We start from the raw sequence: 25,521 nt of genomic DNA, 5'->3' as shown, positions 1-25,521 counted from the left end.
CCCAAACAAAGGATTATCATTCCACTGCAGGTCTTTAAAATGACATGGGTAGCATACTGTGATGGTTATTGGAGTTGAAAAGCAGCAGCGCCACACAGGGAAAGCAAAGTAGAAAAGGATTTTCATAAATGCAATGTAATCTCAATATGAAAAGAAGGGGACAGCATGCATAACCATCTGCAATAGAACATTTTCAGATGAGATTAGAGATCACAGATGCATGCTGCACCAGGTCAGTAAAAATCCTGGTGAATGTAAAAACAAAGTAGTTCCTGGTAATATCTCAACACCAACAACGTGACGAGAGACTGGAGCAAACATCGGCATAGCTATGAGGATATTTTTGCAATGTTAACTCTTACTAATAACTAACTTCTACTGCTCCCTGATGGGACAGGTGCCCTTTAACGCAGAAATGTATTTCATATATAGTGGGGGTCTGCTTCCATCTAGTGGCAATCTGAGAGAAGACAAGTTAGAGTTCTAATACACGAAGCAGCATATGCACTCAAATGAAGTTCTTGTTGAATTACAGTTTTTAATCATTACAGCATAGACTGTGCAATATAAGATGCAAAACAAGATTTTATTTGTAGTAACAATGGCTTTTATTTCCCAAAGCAAGGCTGCTTTGAATTTTGAAATTACAAACTGCAGACTCTTGTAAAGCATGTTAGAAAAAAAATAAGGCAATGTTTTACTTGGACAAATTACCACCAAATGGTAGAGGAAGCTGCTACAGAACGTATTCAGACTGTGATATTCACATCATAAGATTCCGTCTATGTTTTCTTTAGAAATAGATTTTTCATCTGTCTCATAAAAAGGGAACGTGTACTCAAAAAACATGATCAAAAACAGGACTGTACTACTGGTCTGTATAAAATGTCAAAGGAAAAATATTCTGCATTTTAAAAATGTGTTACAAATGTAAAAAGGAAAAATAAAACAACCTGAGCAAGAATCAAAGTCAATAGGTGAAACTGGAGGATGACACTGCAATTCAAATAATGAACATGTGGTTGGCAGTTAATAGACGTCTACAGCTTCTAACGATGCACACTAAACTCTGACTAATACAAAAACAGCCCCAAAAAAATTGCTAGTCAGTGACAGTAGGCCACTTCTAATGTTTGCGATTCAGGTATAAAGGGTGAATACGATGGAGGAACTCGTTAATCTGAATGAGACTTTAAGGCACTGTGACATACAGGGAGCAATCTAAAGAGCAATGATTTAAGTAACAGAGAAGGAAATGTTTGGTCAGTGGAGAAACTTCACTGAGAACACAGAAAACACCGCCAAGAAGAGCATAATAATGATGTTAAATAATTCCTAAAAATCCAAATGACAGAGTTACTACTTACTACAGCAGTCCATTAACAGTAGACATATGTATTAATAAAAAAACTGCTTGGTGACATCAACCATTGCCTTTTTTTTTTTTTTTTACAGTTTTCCCTTTCAAATCAGTGGTACGTTGAGGTTGGAGCAAAGGTTTGTGAGGGGAGTTCCCCACAGCACCACTCACTCCGACTACGTCACCCTCCTCCTCAAGCATGGCCCTAAAAGAAATCTCTCGTCTGTTCACACCATACAGTGGCATTGATTAAACTGTGACCTGTTCATTTTACTGTCCATCGTCCTCTATGATCCACTCTTCCGTTAGCCTCAAACTCCTCTTCGTCCTCCGGCTGCGATCTCGACAGAGGCACGTGTGTCTCGGAGTGTTTAGACTCTGTCACCTGAAAAAAGAAAAAAACGTGTCGTGCATGTGAAACAAGGCAGGTTGTTGTCATGTTTTAAGTGTGTTAGAAAAGTAAATATCTGTTGCTCTCACTGGTGGAAGCTGCTGTGTGCTGCCTGCTGCTCCTGATTTGCAGGTAGATGGTGTAGGTGTCATAGGCAAACAGCAGACCAGCGATCAAACCAAACACCTAAGAAACAAAAAGTCAGGATCAGAATCTCAATGATAATCCAATTTAAACATAAAACAACAACACAAATGTAAGCAAAATGCCTGAAAATACTGTAATCTAATCAAAATAAATCTCTAATTTTTTTTGTTATACTGCTAAAGTCAAGTGCAGACTTTTAAAACCACAGAATTGTTGTGCTTCTCACACCAGAAGAAGTTTTAGAACCACACTTGTTGACTTGAGGGTGCACAACCTACATAACTGATCTCAGAAACCCACAGCTGGAAAAATGACTGCAATATTCAACAGAGACATGCAAGGGTTTGTGAGTGTAATTTGTGTCAGTTGTTCAGGTGCACATGTGATGTATTCAGTCCTGAACATATCAAACAAGAAAGCAGGTGTAAAAACAGCACAGGTTGGGTTTTTTCGAGCCTGGTAGTGCCTGAGACATGTCGCTGAACTGCATGAACCAAAGCACTTGCGGATTCTTTTTGAACTTGAGGATTTTTGTCTGAGATCTAAGAAATGCGTCTGAAACAGGCAAATTATGCCAAAGATCTTGCCGTCTGCACTCATCTTAAACAGGAAGGAAGCATGAGACATAATTTGAGATGACAATATTACTCAATACTAACTAAGTGCCTTGTCAAACACATGAAATGATTATAAACCCCCCTCCTTGGTTTCAGTTTTCACACCGACAACACAACTGACTCATAGATAATGGTAATGGTTGTCAAAACAAGCAATGAAACATATACAAACATATGAACATTTTCGGCGGTTAAACTGACCCCGCCTGCGATGCGAGCACCATCTCCAGCCCCTCCAATCACACAGATGAGTGAAGTGATGATGTAAAGGCCAGCACCAATGGCAGCACGGAAAAAATCCTGCAAAAAAGGAGGAAGCAGAAGATGAAACGTTGTGCAACTCTGCACAGTTTGTGCATCTGTGTGTGTGTGTGTGTGTGTGTGCCTGTGTGCGCTTGCTGTGGTAAGGCACGTAGAGGACTCACACTCCAGATCCAGCTGATCACTTGGAACTGCTTGTCCAGCTCCATCATGAAGACGCCGAAGAAGATCATGGCGAAGATCATCTCGCAGATGGCCACAGCGGAGTAGCCTCCATAGTACGATGCAGCATAGCAGATGATGATAATGAAACTGAGGATCTAAGAGGGGGCGGGGAAAAGCAATGAACAGAAACATTTTGGCATCAGAATGGCAAAGATACCCCAGAATACTTTCGGGTTACGCCAGAAAACTAACAGATGCTGCCTAAATTCCTCCCTTCTGTTAGACTCTGCAGGTCAGGTTTGAGTGACTTGATAAAACAGGGAGCAGACCAGCTCAGAAAAAGATCTGTGTGCGCTCAATAGCAAAGGCCAGCCAGACAGTAAATCACTCGAACAAAGCCATCACTGTTTTATTTACTCTAGTCAGTTCACAGCTCAACTTCCACGGAATAATAATCATTTTTGCCAAGAAAAATACTTTCTACACAAAACAACTGTTAGCTCGAGACAACTGGGTGGATTATCCCGCACGCTGTCAAATAAAACTGTCCGTCTATCACGTGTTGTCCCTTCTTAGATTTACAGCTCGTTTGTTCCATCACATCACATTTTTCCATATGAGGAAAAAAAAGTCAGCGCGCATTCTTCCCAGTCCATTCCACTGAAACGCTGCCAATGTGGAGAAAACATAAACTTAGGCAGCCTACAGCCATGAACCAGTATCAGACTTTTTTCTCAATACTGCTTTTGTTGCTGCTGTCAAACTGTGTGGGCGGATGCAACATATGACAGCTGTGAAGGAGTGGAAAATTCAAATAGCTACAAGTCTTTTTAAGCCTAACCATCTGATTTACTTGAAGAAACCAGACACGATTCTTTTTACTTTCCCTTTCTACAACATCGATTTCTAATTCCTTTGCGCTCACCTGCACATTTGCATATTTGTACATTTAAAATGTTTATATATTGAAAAGCCTGCACAGCCACCTTCAGCCACATCTTTCTTTTTTTGTCCGAATAACAAACCAAAACCCACAAAACATTCAATTTACTACAATGTAAAACAAAGAAAAACACACACTTTTGAGAGGCTGCAACCATTAAACAACTCGATTCATCTTCTGTTACCTTACCAGTGCTCCACTGATATGTCCAATACCAATGCTGATATTTAAAGAGCAGGGCGGCTGATGGCCAATAAATAATGCCAATATTGTGCTGTTGTTGGTTTTTTGCACAAGGTTGATAGAGTACAACAACTTAATAATAATAACAAATGAGACCCAATTGCTGAATTTAAATGGACATTTATTTAACACTTATGTTATTTTCTACACTGTCTCTGTGTTTAAGTTGATGTGCACTCTGTCTGCAGTGCACTTATTCTAAATAAAAAATGTGCCTCTCCCAGTTTCTCTGAGAAAAGAACAGAAGTTTGTGAACATACATAAATAAATATAAAAGCAATGTAAGTGCACACGGTAGCACCCACCAGCATCATTTTGTATTTGGTTGCAATGATCATTTAATTAGCACTAATGTATTATTCACTTGACCACAGAAAAATACTTGAAAATAATCGTCTCTGATGTGTCTGCAGACAATTTTGTTACAACCACTGCGACCGCCTCATGGATTAATCGACTAATCGTTGCAGCTCTAATAACACTTTAGCATATTAATACTTATGTTAAGTATGGGTTAGGGTTAGGGTTATATTTTTCTATCTCTCCATTTTCTAATTCTTTATTTCTGCTCTTCTTAGCCTACATTTCACTGCACATATATATCAGCATGTGACAAATAAAACTTTTAAATCTTAAATTCAATTCAACCTTCATTTCACATCCAAATCTTCTATACAAGACATAATTAAATCCAGAATGAAACTATAAACTCTGTGGTTATGCACATATGATCCACTGACCTGAAATCAGGTGTTCTAGAACATTTATCAGCACTGTTTTCTTGCGCCAAGTCCAGTAATTTATTCTTGTTAGTCTTACTAACTGGACTCTGGCGTGTATATTAAAAAAAGCACATCTTGCACATTCCAATGTTTTATTCTCAGATACAGACAACTCAGTGCCAAGTGTCAAATCACTGAAGTCCATATGATACACAAATGATGTAACTGACTCGACACCAGCCCTACATCTGTCACCACTGCTTCCCCTCCCCTCGCTCGCAATTGTTACGCAAACCCAGAGCCAGTAAGCCAGATGCATGAGTAGCTCATGTGTTCTCGAGACCGGCACAGGCTGCCTCTGTAGAGTAGCGGGATGGCCAGGGCCAAGGTCCTGCACAAAAGAGGCTCTATTCAGGCCAGAGCCGGCTGCTCTGAGGGCAGCGGCTACTGAGCAGGCCGTCACACAGAGAAACACCCACTACAAGAGTCCCTCAGAACAAGAAAGGCTGCGAGATGTTGACACCTTTATGTTTTCCACACAGCGGCGGATCTGTTTGCATGGGTCAGCTTTTAAGATCCCAGCTAGGCTCCATTCACATCGGCATAATGAGCTGCTCTTTCGAACTGACTGGAGGGAAGTTGCCGCTTGGCTAATTATAGTCAGCAGCAACATGAGAGCCAAGAGCTAGTCCGTGGTACAGAGGCACACCAAACAGCAACGGTTACCAGGGAAGTCACATTTTGGGGTGGTTTGTAGCACTTGCTGTGACTCACTGACGTGTATACCATGTGTGCTGAGAGGATTCAGTCCATTTCATCACTCTTGTTTCATCACTTTTCACTCATTTACTCAACTGTCATTCTCCTCTCTACTTTTCTTCCACCCTTTCTGAACTAAAACAAAGTTTGCTTTCATATTGTGAATATTAAAATCAGGGTGAGAGGCCAGCTCAGTGCATGAGTCATCCGTACTTATCGCTACTGGCTTAACTGTGCCCAATGACAAATAGAAATTTGCACTACATGGGCGTGTGGCTGCGATCTGTACGTTGTTCTTCAGCGGCAAGCACAGTCACGCCTCTGACAGCCAGAGTTAAAAAACAAATAATAACATAATAAGCAGTAATGACATTTGTCTTCCTGTTTCACCCCCACTGCGCTCTCCCTGCACTGTAAACTATGTGAGACATCCACCATCAGAGTTGACTTCCGTTAGAGATTACCAGGCTCCGGTAAAGACGCGAGTGGGAGAGGAAACAAATGGCTACCGAGTGAGTCCAGTGAAGCTGGAAGCTATCCTTGAATGGCACACCAGAGATGTGTGCTGAGCAATTCGCGCAGCAAACTTCACGCACAGGCTGGAGTTTCCATTACCTCTGAAAAGGAAAAAAAAACGTAACAGTGGGTGGACCGCTGACCACCAGCATCTGAGAGCCTGCTTTATAACGAGGTCGCTGAGTTATGAGCCCAGAACCTTTCCTATCACTGATGAAAAGTGCTTTCCACCCTTATACTGTTTCCAGCACTTTGTAAGCTACTGTGATTTATGTAATAATACTCCACTCGCTGTGTAAACTTGGGTTAAAATGCAGAACTTAGGTAAGGAACTTCAGATCAAAGAGAGTCATGGGTTAAGAGAACGCACCGCTGTGCAATGCAAACAAAGGCGACCATGTGCAAAACCGTAAGAATAAAAAGGTCTTTCCAGAGAGGATGTGGTTGTACTCTGCCAGGAAGTGGGCCGCTTAAAACCACACACCAAACTCACCCATTATTGGACTTTAGCATTGCTCTGATGGTTCTGTTTGCCTGTGTGTAGGTGTACAGTACATTCAAGTTAACTACAGCCAGATGTGCAAAAACATCATGTGGAAAATGTCATTTTTATGAGCCTTTATGCTACTAGGAATGTGATATACATTACATTTTGTCTTCACCATACTTGGGCTATTACTTCTCTGCCTACAAATAGTCCGCAGCCTGGGGTAATGAGGAGAAAAGGAGATGCCTGACAACATTCGCTGGGTCGAGTTAACCCGTGTGACCTTTCATCTGCCATTAACGCTCAGCATTTGGCTCTTTGGTGCCAAATGAGACAACGGTGGAGCACAAGTGACAGGTGGAAACCCTTAACCCCTGTTCATGATCCCTCAACCCCCCCCAAACTACATGCCTCTCATTCCCTGACCCTATACTGCTTTTCAAAAAGTGAGACAGTGCAGCTTACAAGAAATTAAAAATAAGACAAGCTCCATTACAACATTAGGCTGGGATAACTCCTCTATGGAGCCAAACAGTGAGAAAATCAATAACTACCCGGTAGGCTGCATTAACCCACTTTACTATCTATGAAATATTGATTAGTTGCAATCTACTTAAGCACACTTTACATAGCATATCCAGCTCTGAAAACAGTTGCAGCCATTCAAACTGCACAGAAGCTGAAAGTTACATGTTAGCTACGCGGGTCCGTGAACTTACTATTTCTCCTGCGAGGATAAGCCCTTTTGGAGTCTTCACGTAACTTTTCAGCTTCTCCATGCAGCTAGCACCGGGGATGGTCGTTGTATCAGCCATTCTGTAATAACTCACGTATTACACCGCCAGTATGTTGTATTGGAGCCTTATCAGCACGAACGACGTTTGAATAAACAGTTATCTCGGGCGCTGTATGATCTCAGACAGAAAGGTCCCAGTGTTGACGCTGCTTCCGCTCAAGTTAGCTAGCTAGCGTAAAAGTTTTCTCCCTCCCCTCAGTCGGATGAATCAACGTCTCCGATGAAAAGTCTCGGTGAAATACAACCTGGCGCGGTCAAGACACGACCACAGCGGCTCCGTAGAAAGTCTACTTGGTGGAGGGGGGGAGGGAGGAGCCGAGGAGCTGACAGTGGGGCGTTGGCTTTCACTTTTCTCAAGGGGAGCTGCTGTTGGCACTCCGGCAACCACCGAGCCAAGCTGCCCTCATGCTGCATTCAGGTGCTCCTCGGAAACTCTTAGCCTGACCTGTTGCAGACGTGATTCTTTAGTAGTTCATGTTTTATCTTCAGACAGCGGTGGAGAGTGACTAAGTACATTTAATCCAGCAGTACTGTACTTCAGTACAGTTTTGAGGTACTTGCACTGTGCTTGAGTATTTGAAGGTGAATTTCCCCAAAAGTTTAATAAAGTAGTAGTAGTAGTAGTAGTAGTAGTAGTTGTTGTTGTTGTTTTTGTTGTTGTTGTTGTTGCTCTTCTTCAAGCTCCTTTATGCTTCCGTTCAACAACAGTACAACTCTGACACAAATATACATTTTACGCCACCATTATTATTTGATAACTTAAGTTACTTTCCAGATTTAGATTAATTGTCCAAAACACAATCATCAAATGAATTGTGATGTATTATCATAGCAGTATAACTTTATTGATCTCAGGGGGAACTTTACAAGCTACATAAGCTATATAAAGTAGCCTAATTGATATATAAATAAATGCAATTTTAAATGCAAATAGCTTAAATACATGAGCTTAGTTTGCTGTATTTGTATTCTGCTGTAGAGCTAAATACTGTACTTAACTTATCCATAACAACCATGTGTAATTTTTGCCTCAGTCCTTGCGCCATTGTTCAATGTTTCTCAATACCTTCATTTTCAATATATATATTTCTTAACTTTCCATTGCGTTTGCTATTGCTATTTCTACTGATGCTGCCTGTAACACCAATAATAAAGTTGACCTTATCTTATCTTATCTTATCTTATCTTATCTTATCTTATCTTATCTTATCTTATCTTATTCTGGTCACTCTCACCATAAGTTGTCACTTGTTACCCCTTAGTTTTGGCTGCTCGATAAGCAGTAGTAGAAAGTAACTACATTTACTCAAGTACTTTGCATTTTATGCTACTTTATATGCCTCCTTCTACTTTGTTTCATTTCCAAGGTTTACTCCACTACATTAGCTCAAAGCTGTTGTAACTAGTTGCTGTTCAGGTTGACATTTTACACACACAACATATGATCACTTTATAAAATATCAATCAAAATAACAGTTGTTAGAATAAGCTACTAAAATATCAAAATAGTGGTTACATGATCATGCATCAACAATCGTGTTCTGATAATCACAAAATAACACTGACAAGGTCCATTCTATTTTTGATACTTCTGTTCTCTTATTCAAGTGCAGTTTTAACTTTTACTTGTAATGGAGCATTTTTGTAGTGAAGTTTTGCGACTTTCACCATAGTAAATGATTTTAATATTATTCCACCATTGCTTATGAGATGATCAGCTAAGAATTGTACTATTTCCAATAGTTATTGAAGGCATCATCCGTGATATAATTGGTGAATGATTTCTTTCCAGCTGTGTATATTTACAGGCCTGTAACAGTTGTGGTTTTGATTTAGCAGTTAGTATGAGAAACAGCTGGTGATAAATAGCTCACATACAGATCTTTAATTTGAACAGAAAGAGAAAAGTTTTAATAGGAAACATACTAAAATGAATAACTTACTTGTTTTGTCAACGACAGTAACAGATAAAAAAACGACCTGCACACTGATAACAGGGTTCTGTCTACTAATTATTATTATTCATTATTAGAACATATGATCATTAAAATTATTCTGTTTATCATATTGATTCTGAGGTCTCTAGACACATTATCCACTCCATGACCATCATTAGACTACTTTACCTGTATTTTACACTTTAATTTGATTGCCCAGTAACTACTAAAAGAAATAAAATCAATTAAAATTAATTTATGTATAAGCTTAAAATCAGTTTTGGACACCTACTGTCTTTACAGTGCCTTTGGCAGGAGTAATACCCTCCTGTCTATCCCTCAAATATTGGTTCTCCTTGCATTAAGTCTTTAAAATTGTGAAATCAACTCTCATATTGAGCAAAATGAGAGTGAGAGAAAGTCATGCAGTCGATACCCTCTCAACCACTAGGGGGCGCACTGGAGCGTCATCAACAAGCTAAAACCACAGACTCGGTCAAACTAACATACTGCTACTTAATAGAGCAAGGTTGTTCAGTGCTTCTGTTTCACCTTTGTCTGTGTTGCTTTGCTATGAATTTAATAAAGTTAAGTATTTTAGAATAGTGATATTTACTTTCTAGGAAAACATATTCATCAAACCATTTTTTAAAATTATTTTGAAACATACAACCAAGTAAATGAAAAGACAATCAACCCCTATGAACAGAAGTACGCATTTTAACCTTCAACAGAATAATTTCAAGTTTATTTCATTTTGTTTCACATGGATCCCATATAATAAGAATACAGCAGAATTCTGGAGAGTCTTGGATTTTTTTTTTCCTCTGACTTATCATTATCATAAATACTAATATGAATACATCATACACAATAAACACAGCACTATCCAAAGGCGTAGAGAGTACCACAAGACATCATTCACCACTAACAACAGAGTATATTTCATTTCAGCATATTTATAAGAGCTACAGTGAAAGAGAGAAAGAAACAGAGGTGTGGGTGGGGGGGACTAGAGGAAGAGAGAAAGCCAGGTGCTTCTACACCGCCTGAATCAAAGAACCCTGATTTTAAGAAAAATGAGTGAATCCACGGTTGTGCAACTGATCAATATTCTAGAGATGGACAACTATTCATCTTGATGAGGACTGTGGAAGCAAAAACTACCAATCAAGACACATCTCTTACCATTTGGCAAACACTATCTTGTATATCCAAACAGAGGACTGGAAGTAGGACGGGTGTAATTGTATGTGGAAGGAAGTAATTATTGCAGGACGTAATTTGTGCTTTGAGTAGAATATAGCAGAGCTGCTGTATGTGCTGTGCAGTAACCACTACAATGGACCAAACATACTACAGCATTACAGTGTAGTCTAACTTTCCTGCAGCCTTGAGCCTCAGCCTCTCAAACATGTTCAGGGATGCTCTAGGATATAAGGACGCATGCAGTAAATTCGCTTGCCTTCAGAGAGAGAAGAGCTAAAGAAGGATTGAGGATGCAGGAGAAGTATATATGGAGACATACTGTTCAGACGGCTTCATAATAATATGTGTTCACTACGGCATAACCGAGGTCTTTAAAGTGTAATATTCTTTATTCTCATTTCCCTACAGTTCAGGTGAGTGTGAGTATGCACGTCACTGATTACAGCGTGATAGAAACACCAGTTAAAAAACTATATGACTCTGTCTTACAACTCTCCGGACCACAAAAAAGGCGATCAAAACAGGACGAGGTTCATTGACAACATTTGTTTGATGCCGTTACAGAAATCCCAACAAATAAACAAACACACGCTGCTAAAACTGTTGTTCACTGCCCCGATTCACGATTTTCATACTGATAGCACACTATAAGAGTTTCTGAAACAGCACGGCAAGTATGAGATGCTACCATGCTCACTAATTTTCTTAACCCTATGCAACTTTTGATTTTATATGCCAGGATTTAAAATATTCTGTTAGTTCATCTTTGCTCGACAGCGATATTTGATGGAAAAATATATATAAAAACACAAATAAAGTTCAAACAACCTACTTAAACCCCACTACTATCATCTATTCACTGCTATTACCTAAACATTACTCTTTCTCTGCTCACTTTTCCGATATATTGACAATTTTCTTCTGTCAAAATTTGCCATATTGACATTTTCAGCAGCTTTACCCCGTTTCTTAAGTCCTGCCGGCTGATCAAATCAAAAAAACACAGAATGAGAAAATTTAAAAAAAAAGATGTTCATAGGTTCTGAGACGAATAAATAAAAACATTATCGTGGTATGAATAATTTAAGGGAATTGAAGGGCAAAGGCTAAACTATGTGAGCTCCTAAACAGAACCAAAGTAAATGCAATTGAATAACTCTGTGCTCAACATTTGTTGTATAACAACTTATATGGAGTGCACAATTATTCAACTGTGTACATATAATCTTATATATCAGCATGTTGATATTTACACAGCACGGACAAATACATTCTCCCAAGTTAAATATTACTACAATTTCTTTTTTTTTCATAAATGTCTTTTCCATTACAAGATTTCTCTTAAATATTCGTCAACGAATGTTTTGGTATTTGTATTCAAGTTTTTCTCGTATAACCAAACAGACAATCCTCTGTTGTCTTCTACAGTTAAATACATCACGAGAATAAACATCATGTTACAGCAAAGACCCCATTCCCCCTCCCCCCCGCCCCTTTTTTCCTCCACATCCTGCTCCCCAGCGGCCCTCACCTCCCCAGGCCCCACCAGTTTCTGCCCTCCATGTCTCCCTCCCTCCGCCTGTCAACTCACAGATACACAAACAGACAAACAGAGGAGTGTGGAAATGCAGGTGGTGGTCGAGAGCCACCCTCCAAAATCACAAGGTCACCCTGAGGAGAAAGAGAGAGAGGCGAGAGACAGAGGGAAGGGAAATATTAAACAAACAGCAGACACACGATCGCATGTTGAATATATAAACACAAATATGGCTTTAACAAATATGGGAGATAAAATACTGACACGACTGAAGCTGTTGGTGGCGACTCCACTCATGCCAGTATACTGCATAGACATTTAGGTGATATGTGTCAGAGTTATATTGTAATATACAGAGCAAAGCATGGGAACGACAGAGCCTTTCCAGGATGCTCCTTTCATACCCATACATGATACTATCACCTGTTACCAATCAACCTGTTTACCTGTGGAATGATCCAAACAGGTGTTTTTGGAGCGTTCCACAACTCTCCCAGTCTTTAGTTGCTCCTGTGACAACTTGTTTGAAAAGTGTTGCTGCATCAACTTCAGATTAAGCAGATATTTACAAAAATCTGCTTATAATCAGGCTTGTAAGTGTTTCTCTAGATTAGAACATTAAATATTCATGATAAAATAAGCAACAATCAAAGTTTCAGTTCAGTGAAAACAATTTTCAGTCATTTTTTAAACAGTTTAACACTAAAAAAATCTTTGCAGCCGTCTTTTAATCAGGTTTAATTGACATGAACAAAAAAACCCCACTAATGTCGTCACATTTTGACTTAAACGTTGCTAAAATCTGATCAGTGCATGGAAATAAGTGACACCCCCCTTTTGCCCAAATAGCTGATAAAGAAAATGTTTTTTCAGGTACATTAAAATATAACTGAATCTAATATAACAGAGCTGAGAGTGAGAGTTACAGTACCAGGGGCTGTACAGTACCACAGACTGCTTTGCAAGTGTTTTGCAACAGCAGCAGCATCCTCCTTTCACCTTCGCTACTGAACCTAAACATGTTGATCAATGAACAAACACTGCTGTCATCTTTCTGGTCATCGTTTGCACGACAGCAATGAGAGACCACCTGTCAGGAAGATGTCAGTGGATTGTTTTTAAAGGATAGGTTCACATTTTAGGTCTTTATAGAAACAATGCCCATGTGCCCATTTAAAGAGTTATTAGTTGCTGTGATTGTTCATCCTGTTTCTATTAGCCATTAAGAGATTCCCTCCAAACATGATAGCAGTGTCATGCATGGGGCAAATAAATCCACAGATCTGTCCAAAAACACATTTTTTAACCTTCAATAACTTTTTTTGGCCAGTTGGAGACAGAACACTAACATATTCTGACCTTTTCAGGGTGCTTTCACTCCTGACTTGTCTGTTTCAGTCTAAACGAACCCTGATGGGTTTGCCTGGTTAGTGTGTTTCGTTTAGGCTGGTGTGAAAGTTGTCAATCAAACCCCGATGCAGACTGAACAACCAGACTGAGACCACCTCTTGTCAAGGTTCTCGGTCCCAAACAAACTCTGGAGTGGTTCATATGTGATAGGAACGTAATACGACCTCGATCCAATCCAGCTACTAGCTGTACTCCACAAGTCTGAACGAAACAGCTTCTGTAGCCAGGTGTGCTTCCATAGTGGGATGCAGATGAGCGAATTTAACAGCTGCTAGCACCTAGCCGGAGAAGAAATCGAGGTTGGATCTAGACTAGAACAACGTAGCACATTGTACTCGGCCAGTGAACCTCCCTCAGCACCTTCTTCTCGTATTTACATTTGTGTTCACACTTCAGACACATCCGACCAATGAGTGACATGAACGTTCTCACATGGCTCGTAGTGATGGACTGTTGTGCTAAACTACACTACAAGCAAACGAACTATAGGTGTAAAAATGGTCCAAGCCGACATAGTGAACTTGTTAGCAAAGAGTTGCTTATTTACACATAAGCAGTAACGAAGCGACATTATCATTCATATTTCTGTCTGATGAATCAAATATTCACTCTCTTTTAGCTCTGTTTTTGTTCTCCACCAACTCCTGAGGGAAATATCTGGCTTTTTAGCTGCTGATGTTCACAAGCCAGTCGCTAACTGTGTCTGTCTGAGCAAGTAGTGGGTCTTTTCACAAGAAACATCTCTAGGAGAGTGTTCAGAGTGAACCGAGAGACTTATAGACCAAACAGCTAAAGAACAAGATGAAACTCGCTGTAAAGCTCATTAAAGCTGAGCGGAGCTGCAGTTTCAGGTTATATTTCCTACCTACTTCATACCTATTGAAACCTATTCTCACTAGTCCATATGTTTACACTCACCATCCTTCAGCTGTGGTTTGGCTGGGCAGGCTCACATTTGATTAGAGTAGGAGGTGGGCTGCTGCTCATAGCCCTGGCTGTAACCTCCGTCCTCATTGTAGCCTCCCTGCTGGCCGTACTCTGGCTGGTAGCCTCCCTGGGAGCCGGCGTAGGGGTCCTGCTGACCGTAGCCTGCCTGGCCGAAGGAATCGGGGGCGGGCTGCTTTTCCTGTGATGGGACGTATGTTCCAGAGAAGGCAGCCAACCAGCCAGTCTCCTTGAATACAAACCACAGGTTTCCTATCCACAGGATCAGGTTGATGAAGCCAAAAGCCTGCGGAGCACGAGAGGTGTTTAGAGATGTGTGTGTTCTAGTAAATTTACTGTTTCTGTTCTCAACTCTTTATTGTTCAGCATTAAGAATCTGAGACCCACCACAGAGGTGTTGAGGCCGGAGACCTTGGGGTCATAGACCTCACGGCAGCGATTCCCTTGCTCGTCACAGGCCGTGATGAGAGTGATGACTTTCTCTGGGTCGGTGGCCGTTTTCACATCTGACAGGCCTTTAGCCCAAGCACATGAGGACACCAGCCACATGAAGGCAAATACCGCCGTCACAACAAAGTCCTGGGGACCAACAAGGCAACGTGATCACTTTTTCTACAAACAGCAACAACTAGATATTAATTGTAAGCAGGTGAGGCACGAACAAACTCACAATCTGGGGCCCCTTGTTGTTTTCGCGGTACTTCTCCAGTATGAAGCAGTATACAGAGAGGGCTGCCATGGAGTAGAGGAAGGAAAAGACAGCGATGGTGACAAAGAACTCAGCTGAGGAGGAGTAGTCCCCGACCAGGAACAGACGTTCGGGGTTCCCTCCCTTACAGGTGGGAGCATCAAAGTAAACCTGATGGAGCCTGAGAACAGCAACACAAAGGGAGAGAGAGAGACGGAAAAAGTGCAAGAAGAACAAAGAGAAAGGAAAATTGTCACACAGTTCTCGCATGTGAAACGCCTCGTGAAAGCACTGGCGTCTCATATTCATTTTAGATTTTTACAGTCTTTATTCATTGTTTAAGTTTGTGTACTATCGATTAAGGCAATCCATAAAAGAACACTTTGGAAATGCACAGATCAATACCACTTTGAGATAAATATGGAGCTACAGCCAGGGGATGTTAGCTTAGCTTAGTGCAAAGACTGAAAACAAATAGAAGTGGCTACCCTGACTCCTGCCACCTACCAGCACTGCTAAAGCTCCTTATTGAATTTGTATAGAAATATTTGACATATCTTAAGTATGTTTTGTAAGTTACCCCACAGACTGTCTTGCTCTTTACACTATGTCCCCCGACTTCCTCCTTAGCTCCCATTATGATTACTACAGCCACTAAAGGTCGCCGCCTAACAATAAACATAAATTTGGGTGGTGCTAACCTGCTTGCACAGAAGACCTGCATGGCTGTTGTTATGGCGACCTCTGGCTGATTTGGTGGTTTTAATGGTGGTTCTGTGCTGGACTACAGGAAGTCTGAGCCCCCAAAACTACTGTTTTCTGTCTTTGGTAGACTTTTTTTTTTTTAATACTTTTTAAGGCAGCCAGGCTAGCTGTTCCCCCCTGTTTCCAGCCTTTATGCTAAGCTAAGCTAATCACCTACCTGAAGTAGCTTCATATTTAGCATATACAGTGATCCCTCGCTATAACGCGGTTTACTTTTCACGGTTTCGCTACTTCACGGATTTGCATCGTGCATTGTGTTCTGCATTGTGATTGGCTAAAAAGTCACTCCACTTCTTCTCTACCTGTGCGTCAATAACGTTGCAGTTTAGTATGTACATGTACGTAAAACAGCTTGCCAAATTTACATTACATACGTGCAAATTCTCTTGTAATTTCGAGTTTTCGAGCCTATCACTATGTTCTTCTCCCGAACAAACACACCTGCACCGCGGGCTTCAAAAGAAGAAAACACTGCAGAGCGGAGTCAGGATGCAGCGGCTCAGTCTGAAGAGCAGTGAAATACACCTGAGTCACTATTTGTCCGACTGTACTTTGTATTTTTTCATAATCATTTTTAATTTTCTCCCGTTTAATCCAATTACTCGGGTCGCGGTGGGCGAGCTAATCTCCGCAATTTGAAGCCTTCTGTTCACATCGATGATTAAAATTATTATTTGACAGTACAGTACAGAAGTTATTTGTTAAAAAAAAAACGTTTCTAAAGTACTTTTATTTGTGAAACAAATGCTTGAGCCTGTAAAATGGTTTGTTCTTTCTTTTCAATGTATAATAGAGTATTTAATTGTATAATAAATGTAAAAAAAAAAAAAAAAAAATTAAAGGTTTCTACTTCACGGATTTTGCCTATCACTGGTTCTTTTTGGAACGTAACCCCCGCGAAAAACAAGGGTATACCGTATACCTGAGAGTGGCATCAAAGACCATCTAACAAGAAATATGATGAACTATTCCCTTAAACAAAGGTTTCTGAATGTCCTTTATAATCTCTCTGATGTTAACTAATGAGCTTGTTAACTAAGCTAATGACTATAAATTAGGAGTATATTTGCTCATTTCTTGCAAAGATGAAACAAATATATAGATATTTTACAGAATTTATAGATTTGTACACACTATAAATTGTACTATACACTTTATGTGACTATTTAATTCATAACAAATGCCTCAAGGAGGACTATTGTAAGGATCAACTTCATCCTTATGTCCCTGATCAAATCTTAAAAAGCTCATTTCAAAATGTGACCTTGCTTGTGTATAAGATATATATATATATATAACATATATAAAGTGTGCTGAATGTGTTTTCACAGTTTGTAAGAGCCTACTGTTGTATTTGCTTTTTGTTTCCTCTACAGTGGTGACAGTAAATGGCAGAATACGCACCTGAACGGATATTCAAATTCTACTTCTATGCCCAGGTCACTCTCCGACCGGTCATTACACTCCACGCTCATCTTGAACATGCCGGAGTAACTGCCGCATGTCGAGAAGGCGAAGATTGCAAAGATCTGCGGGAGAAAGAGGAAGGAAAAGACTTGACAACTCATCCAGTGACACCTCACAGACAAAACACAGAAGACACAAAGTGCTAATTTAAAATTCTTATTTTAAGTTGAAAGCTGCAGACTGTGCCATCTCCACCTGCAACGTCTCAAGCAACACTCATGCTCCACCAATCACGACGGGTTGCTGGGAAATGCACACAGAGTGCAAATCAATGCAGCGTTATCACCAGGCTATGCAGCGAAGGCTGCACCTGTTGCCATAGTTACCATTACAACTGTCAAGTTGTAATGGCAAGTCAAGCTTATTTATGTAACACATTTCATACAAAATAATGCCAGCACATGCTTCAAGAGATCATACAGGGAGTAAGATACACATTCTTCTTATTTTTCTGCTTATTCCTATCATATATTTATATTTTATTATATTATATATGTCATTTTTATTCTAGGACCATAATGACTGCAGGCACCATTTTGATTTTTGAGTTTATTCTTGGTTTAGTGAGGAGACTTTGGTTGATGTGGCTTTTCTGTTGTAGTTTTCATAGCATTTTTATTTATGATATATACAGTACAATAGTATTTTTGTTACTTCAGGTGGACGCTCAGTCTTGTTCCGCAGCTCCATCTTACAGTCACGTAAACGGCGCCAACAGACATGCGTGGAGATAATCTCACGCCCTCTCACACACACAACAGATTAGACTATTTTTACCACACCCTCCCTACGCTGCCGGCCAGATCCGATTGGATGGCAAATCCAACAATTAATCTGGCTGAGGTGCTCTACCATCTGCCACCAAATACTCTGCTACAAGCTACTGCAAAGCCAGTCACAACACACACACACAAGCACACGTGAGCTCATATGCACACGCACGCACACACACACACACACACACACACACACACACACACACACACACACGTCACTTCCTTCTTAACTCTGGTAGTACTGTCTACTCGCTGCAGGCACCAACACACTAAACTATTTACAGTAATCTTTTAGATAATGTGAGTCGGAGGCTCGTTTGTTGGATTTAAACACACTGGCCGCTTGCGGGGAGCCTCATTGTGATCCCTTTACTCATCCTTTTCTGTCCTCTGCAGGCTCTTTCATAGTTTCTACTGTCCTTTCCCAGCATTTCAAACACGCCCCCTTCCTGTTGTTGGCAAATTAACAGGTTTTAATAACCTTGCAAATAAGTGTGGATGTGATGACAGTAGCAGCATTAGTGTCTGAGAGAGGAACAGATTATTACAGATTTCAAGCAAAGAAAAAGTCATTTTCCATCTGCAGTTGAGCATTTGAGTTCAGAACTAAAATACAAAGATTCTTATGTGGAGCTATGGGCCCTGATCTTACAAATCTTATTATGTAATATTTGAGCATCATCAACATTTTGTGTCTGAACCAGGAAGTGGCACTCTAAACGCACCTTGGACGCTGTTCATTCATGTATTACTCTTGACGTCACGTTCAGGACAGTTTGCTGTGTCAACCTTTGGAAAGACGTTGTTCCAGAAAATATAAAATCTATAAGATCATATGATGGGGCCTGCGAGTTCATTGTAGTGCAGAATAATTGGATGCAATGCTGCAGGAGCTGTGCAATTAATCAATGCATGAGCAGCGTATCAAAACTGCAGCGTTGGCACAATTGATTGATTGATTGGTTTAGTTCATGGATTTTTACACACAGACAAAAAATAAAATGCAAAGGTGTGTTACATTTTATCCGAAAAGATCTTATGAGATGTCATCCACCTCATTCTGTTAAGTAAAACTTCCTTATGGCAAAAATGTTTAAGACTGCTCAAAGGTTTTGGAGCTCCTATTGTTCATATCATTCCTTCATTATCCTCTGAGACAGCTAGCAGTTGCGATTTCATGACAGAGATCAATATGGAGGTCAATAACATGTTGTGCCCAAGCTGTACTTTGGGCCTGGCTTTCTTCTCCTTCTTCTGCAGGGAGAAAATGCTAACAAGCTAACAAGAGCTGAATTCTGCAGCTACGAGATAATCCCAGCAGCAACCCACACTGCTGCTCTGTCTGAATCATCGCGCAGTGACACAATGCTATGAGTCAAAGGATTTGGATCACAATGACTTGAGAAATCAATTAAGGGAGCAGCATATCTACATGTAGATTCGTGTCAATACGTCAACTGTGAATACAGTCTTGAATAGTCTCATTTTCAGATGGAAAAGTAGCTGATTTGAAGGTTTTAATTGGTTTATCATATGTGCTGTTAGGTGTGTGTATTTAATTGTAAATCAAATGAAAGTAACAAGACAAAGAGTGCCGACAGCCATGCACAGCATGCTAAAATGCTGATGTTGCATGTATGTTTCCAACCAACTTAGTTTAGCATGTTAGCATACCATAATTTGCTAACTAGCACTGAACGCTGAGGGTGTAGGAATTTGTTTTTGAATACAAACCAAAATACTGGACAATTTCGACCTGATGTTGCAGCTCAGTCTCACACCACAAGCGTGTAACAGACCTGCCGATCCACTTGAAGTTGCGTGACAGCGTCACGTTTTGCCTCGCCAACAAGCATGCACATGTCTGAAAGTGCAGTACCAGCAGGGAGCGATAATTACAGGAGATCACTGGATCAGGGAAGGCAAAACGTGTCACTCGTACGTTGGATCAGCGGGTCTATACCGGGTTGGATGGTGGTTAAAGATCACCAAAGCTATTACAATCCATCCTGAAGGGGATATGAATGTGTGAACCTAATTTCATGACAATCCATCCAATAGTTGATGAGATACTTCACTTAAAACTGCAAAGGTCAATTAAAGGAAAAGATAATCAATAGGATTCATCGACTGGGACCTGTGAATAAAATGTTGTGTCCATCCATCCAATGATTCTTGAGATGTTTCAGCCTGGACTTAGTCCAAGTAGACCTGGAAAATGAATCTAAACGGGAGGCGCCACACCACAATTAAAGAGTTGTACTTTTATGGTGACAGATGAGTGGAGGGAGGAGTGATGGAGGAAGACGAGAGGGCCAGCCAGACTGAGAGAAGAAATGGTGGCACGCTGAGTGCGAGGTGCCATGGTAACACTATTGGCAGCGTCGCACAGTGAGGAGGCAGAGGCTGGTTCCTGCCCCTCCTGGTATGCTGGATGGCTGTCAGCTCATTCTGTGCTGAGAAGATACACAATCTCACACACTCAGACACAAGCGATTTGTCTGCCACCGCTTTCCTCACACTCACAAACACAGATCCACACAGCAATAAAACTACCAACTGTAGAGCCTGAGCGATTCTCAATTTAAAACAGATTCTGAGACTGAAATGTGAAACGTAGAAAAATCCAATAATATATTGGGCAATATTCTTTTTTCAAATTCTACATAAACATAAAACAAACACTTGTAGATATGGATTTTTGAAGATTAAAAAAAAATAAACCCTCTCTCTACTGCCATTACATACATTACAACATATAAGCCAATACTGCTATGTCTGAAATAAGCTTCTGCTGATATATAGAGACTTTTTTATGTCAAAAATATTTGTTCATACTCAACTAAAGGGAGGGTCAGCAGCTCCTTACATGCCGACACATAGCCGAGAGCACGAGAGAGTGCAGAAATAAACACTAGCTGTGAAAGCTGCCACCAGAGGCCCTGCAGTAATGACCACAGAGAGTCACCAGCAGCTGAACGGCAAAAGCCTGTGCGCTACGGCAAAATCAACAGCTTTTATTACGAATTAGGGACTACACCAAAGTGAATAAGGCTCTTGCTTCGTGTTCTCACAAACAGCCTCTTTCTATTTGCTGGGAATGAGTCAGAAAGTGAAATTTGAATGCAAATGAAATTCCACATAGCGGTGCCGCTCTGTGGCGGGAGGCTGCAGGAGGCTGTTTGCGATCTCTGTGGCTGAGCTCCACATCAGCTTTATTTGGGAACTCAATGTCTTACAACATCCATCAAATCTAGGCTTTGTCAGCACTATTCCCCAGAGACAGGGAGGGAGGGAGGGTGAGAGAGAGAGAGAGAGAGAGAGAGAGAGAGAGGGGTGGAGTTGGGTGGGGAGGTGGGTTTAAAGCTACATGAGTCACACATGCAGAAGGTTGTTTAAATCTTGCTCACGTAGCAGAAACGGTGCTCACATGCTTACGCTAATTATTTTCACCATGAAATGCAGACACGATTTCTGAATATTAAACATCCTCAACCCACATATTCCACTCATCCATTCCTCTCTAATTCAAATTCAGTGTATGTACATGACAAATGCTTGAAAGCGCACTAACAAGAAGCCAAAAAAGGTTTGATTCTGAGAAACAGAAGCATCTTTTTCATTGCCACTGCCTGTTTCCACTGAGAGGCGGGGTGGCTTCTCTCCACCCTCCTAAAAACACTGTGTTGCTGCTTGTGCATGCCCATATTAATCCAGAAAAAAGCAGAAGCTCCAGCAGCTCCTCCTCTAGTCTGACGCCGAGGCACGCAGGCCCTCTGACAGATGATTCATGGGCCCTGGCCTCCTGAGCGGGGCTCCTGATTGGTGGTTGTGCTTGCTGTGACCCAGGGAGGCAGCGATGAGGTGCTGGCACACTCACACAGCTCCAGGGAAGGACTACAGAGTCATGCAGCACACACACTCACTCATCTGGCTGTTCTCTGGCATATCTGCAGAGCCCATTAAAGTGTGGGACTCTGTCGGAGATGATTTGGCATGCACGTTTTCATCTGGCTTGTGCTAAGTGTGTTTTCATACTGAGGATCAGGGGTAGAGCTAAGAATTATGGGATCCATGTGCAAGAGGGGCACCCCCCTCCTCAATTTACTTCTCATCTGCCCTGCCAAAATGTATATATAATTAGACTGCATGCATATATTTAATGATGGATTATCAGGAACACAGAGCTAAAATGATTAGGGCTGCGACTAACGTTTATTTTATATGCCAATTATTGAAGACTAATTGGTGAAAAATAGTGAATAAAGGCCAATGAGTCCAAGGTGACCTCCTCAGATAGCTTGTTTAGTTGGAGCATTGGTCAAAAACCCAAAGATATTGAGTTCACTCAGAAAAAAAAGCATTATCAAGCATCTTTTAAGAAGCCAGAACAAGAAACATTTCGGCCATTTTTGCCTGGAAAAAATAACTAAAATGATGAATCAGTTATCAAAATAGTTGCAAGCTATACTTCTGTCAATCAATTAATCGTTGCAGCTCCAGAACGGCTTTTGGCAACTAGAACGACAGGCCCAGACCAGCCTGGACCAGTTCATAGCATCACATCAGGGTTTAACATAAGACACATTCTGGAGGCCCTCGCTTAGCTGCGGGGTCTGCATGGGTAATTAGCAGCACTATTCCCACCACTGTGGTGCTGTAGAGAGGCGCCACTGCTTAACCCTGCAGCCTCGCCAGTGTGAGCACGATGCTGCTGCTGATGGAGGACGCACACTGTGGATGATCGGACATCATGTGACTGTATAGGACAATATCCTCAATGTCTGATCTTCTAAAAACTTCTGGATAGATCAACACGAACGGAACTGGTTGCAAGTAGCAGTTATTTTCATTATCCATTATTCTGCTGATTGTTTTTCTCGTCTGATTGATGACTCCTTCGGGGTTTCTGCGATAAAACCCCCAATATAATCAGTTTCTGATCAAATAAGACAGAGAAAAGCAGTAAATACTCACAATGGAGAAGGAGAACCCAGGGATGACCAATGACTTTACTCTAATTAGTAAAATATTAGCTGTGGTTGCTAAAGGATTAACCACATAATTGTTTCAACTCTGTATAGAACTGGGTGGATTTATTTATTTTAATTTTCTTAAGAAGGCCATCTTTAATGAAAATCCTCCAAAAATAAACAAAAAAGACTAAGTAAAATAATCTATTTATGCTGCTCTCTTCATAGATAACCTAACACAAGTAGTTTTCTGGCTCCATCATCTGGTGGAGGAGACTGAGCACATGAGACAGAGATAATAAACTGCACAAGTATGCAGAGGTCGTGTCCTCTGAGAGGGATTTGACGAATTGTCATGATATTCCTCTGTGGACTGACATAGTGCTACTACAATAATGACGTAACACAGCCTGCTGGTGCTTCCTGCTCAGGCCTGCTGGGGCAGCGTCAGCATCGGGATACCAGAGACTCCTCCAGTATCAGCCTCAGCCATTATCTGGATACGTTCAAGAGAGCAGACCTGAGGTGGAGTTACTGTAATGCTGCTGCGGCCGAGAAAAAAACGTCTCGTGAGAGATGGGTTGTAAAGGAAAGAGTGGAGAGTCACATCTATTATTAAGCCCCATGCAGCTTTATGACCTCTGTGTGACAGAAGGTCACAAATCTGTCAGTAAGAGACATGGCAACATTATTTACTGCAAACGATATGAGCTCCCAGTGCTTCATCACAATTATGTTTTATTCTGTGATTTGTTTTTATTAAATTGGAAAATATTCAAACATTAGGCGCCAGTAAATATGTAAAATTACTTACCCACTGTAGAATTTTTATAAATCCCAGAGGTTGTTTGATTATTGTGAACTGCCCTTGGGCCACCAACTGTCAGGAGAAAAAAACAGAAATTAGAGGGTTTTTTTAAAAAAAAAAACAACAAAAAAAAACATTTTCATGCCAACTCTTGTTCTCGCTGTGTGAAACCAGCCTCTCTCAGCAGAGCGGGGATGATGATGATGATGTGATGATGCTGATTTAAAAACATAAACCTAATTACCTGAGCCTTATAGCCCACAGGCCCGGTCTACTGCTGGCACCTGCAGGTGTGTGTAACATGGCAAATATCTGCCAGTGAGGACAGAGACTCCCCTGTCACAGATGCTGCTGAGATGCTGTACAACTACAGAACAGGCATTTTGATATTGGCTTCAAACGCTGTGATGTGTGTGTGAGTGAGAGAGAGACAGAGACAGAGACAGAGAGAGAGAGGGAAAGCTCCTGCCAGCATTACAATTAGACAAAGCTGATTAACTGGCTGTTTTCTCCGCTGCACATTTCACAGCAGTCTCTTTTATGCATTTGCGAGAAAATCTCGCGCAATCGCTCTCTAATTGACAAGCTTTGGCCAAGAGGAGGACAGGTGAATGCGACACCGCAAAGAAGGCGGTGTGTCCCTGCGTGCATCAATAAATGGCCGCACTGGAATAAACAGCAGTGATGGGTTTTGTCTCGGGCTGTGGGGCTCATTGTTTCTCCACGCAGCCGGCGCTACGGATGCCCAACATCCATATTAAACAGATGACGCATGAGGCGACATAATATCGTGTTTGAGAGCGTCTGACAGCCCGATGTCCGCTCATTTGTGAGGGAAGTCTTGCTGGCTTTGTCACAAACCACACAGCTATGTGAGAGCTGTGGCCACGGGGATGCAGGAGCGCGTCCTCCTCTGTGTCGGGCCTACTGCGGCTATCGGAAAACACCGAGGGCCTCAGAAATTAATCACATTCCTCTTTGTTTTCTTAGCAACAGCAAGCGAATTGAGACGTGAGCAGTCCGAATCAATTAGCCGAATCCCTGGAGATAATCGGCTACATCCTCTCCTCCCTTTGCTACATGTCATTGCTGCAGCAATCTGGACATCCTACACATTTTCGGACTGTCGGCGGGCCGCTCCATCACATCGACTGCAGCATCAGCGGTGGAAAATTGTCCAATTACATCGCGCTCTGTCGCACCTTTACACCGCTGCAATTTTTCAATAGAGATGCATCATTTACAATTTCGACTCCAGTGCATCGAAAGCAGTGCATTATAACCGTAAGGCCGGCGGATCTATGAGAAAAAATAATATCCCTATTTGAGCGCGCGTTAAAAGAAAATGAGCTAAAATAAATGAGCATCAGCGACCGAGCAAAACATTAATGAAAATGATGATTTCCCCCCCCCAAAGCCTTACCTGGTTTACAACATCCATCTTGGCCGCTTACTCGCTGATAAGAGGATCAGAGGGGCGGTGGGAGGGAGGCGTCTCATCCGGAACAGCCCAGGGGAGGAAGGCGCCCAGGAGGAAGAGCCGGGCTGCGTCACGAGCTAAGCAAGGACGTGTGATGCGTCGTGACGTCAGATAAACCA

At 41.3% G+C, this 25,521-nt stretch overlaps 2 protein-coding genes across 2 annotated transcripts; both read right to left on the bottom strand.

Moving 5' to 3' along the window:
- Positions 1–534: 534 nt before the first annotated feature.
- Positions 535–7,718, bottom strand: plp2b (proteolipid protein 2b). The gene is made up of 5 exons (XM_041945819.1): positions 7,331–7,718; positions 2,941–3,096; positions 2,717–2,815; positions 1,841–1,937; positions 535–1,745 (listed from the first exon to the last, which is right to left on the bottom strand). Exons 1-5 carry the CDS (start codon positions 7,424–7,426, stop codon positions 1,732–1,734), a joined length of 462 nt encoding a protein of 153 aa, XP_041801753.1. The 5' UTR covers positions 7,427–7,718; the 3' UTR covers positions 535–1,731.
- Positions 7,719–12,141: 4,423 nt separating this feature from the next.
- On the bottom strand, positions 12,142–25,367 carry sypb (synaptophysin b). The gene is made up of 7 exons (XM_041946101.1): positions 25,346–25,367; positions 23,929–23,994; positions 17,303–17,427; positions 15,116–15,314; positions 14,833–15,024; positions 14,419–14,731; positions 12,142–12,224 (listed from the first exon to the last, which is right to left on the bottom strand). Exons 1-6 carry the CDS (start codon positions 25,361–25,363, stop codon positions 14,450–14,452), a joined length of 882 nt encoding a protein of 293 aa, XP_041802035.1. The 5' UTR covers positions 25,364–25,367; the 3' UTR covers positions 12,142–12,224; positions 14,419–14,449.
- Positions 25,368–25,521: the final 154 nt, after the last annotated feature.

The sequence above is a fragment of the Chelmon rostratus genome, chromosome 10, assembly GCF_017976325.1.
Source record: "Chelmon rostratus isolate fCheRos1 chromosome 10, fCheRos1.pri, whole genome shotgun sequence".
Classification (NCBI taxonomy): Eukaryota; Metazoa; Chordata; class Actinopteri; order Chaetodontiformes; family Chaetodontidae; genus Chelmon; species Chelmon rostratus.
Note: the sequence above shows the minus strand (reverse complement) of the source record. Positions and strands in the feature narration are given on the sequence as shown.

Coding starts and splice junctions, on each gene's coding strand:
- sypb (XM_041946101.1), bottom strand. Junction 17,428..23,928: donor TTATAAAAATTCTACAGTGG/GTAAGTAATTTT, acceptor TTTCTCCCGCAG/ATCTTTGCAATCTTCGCCTT. Junction 15,315..17,302: donor GAATTTGAATATCCGTTCAG/GTGCGTATTCTG, acceptor TGCTGTTCTCAG/GCTCCATCAGGTTTACTTTG.
- plp2b (XM_041945819.1), bottom strand. CDS start 7,426: ATGGCTGATACAACGACCATCCCCGGTGCTAGCTGCATGGAGAAGCTG. Junction 3,097..7,330: donor TTATCCTCGCAGGAGAAATA/GTAAGTTCACGG, acceptor GCCCCCTCTTAG/ATCCTCAGTTTCATTATCAT. Junction 2,816..2,940: donor TGATCAGCTGGATCTGGAGT/GTGAGTCCTCTA, acceptor CCTTTTTTGCAG/GATTTTTTCCGTGCTGCCAT.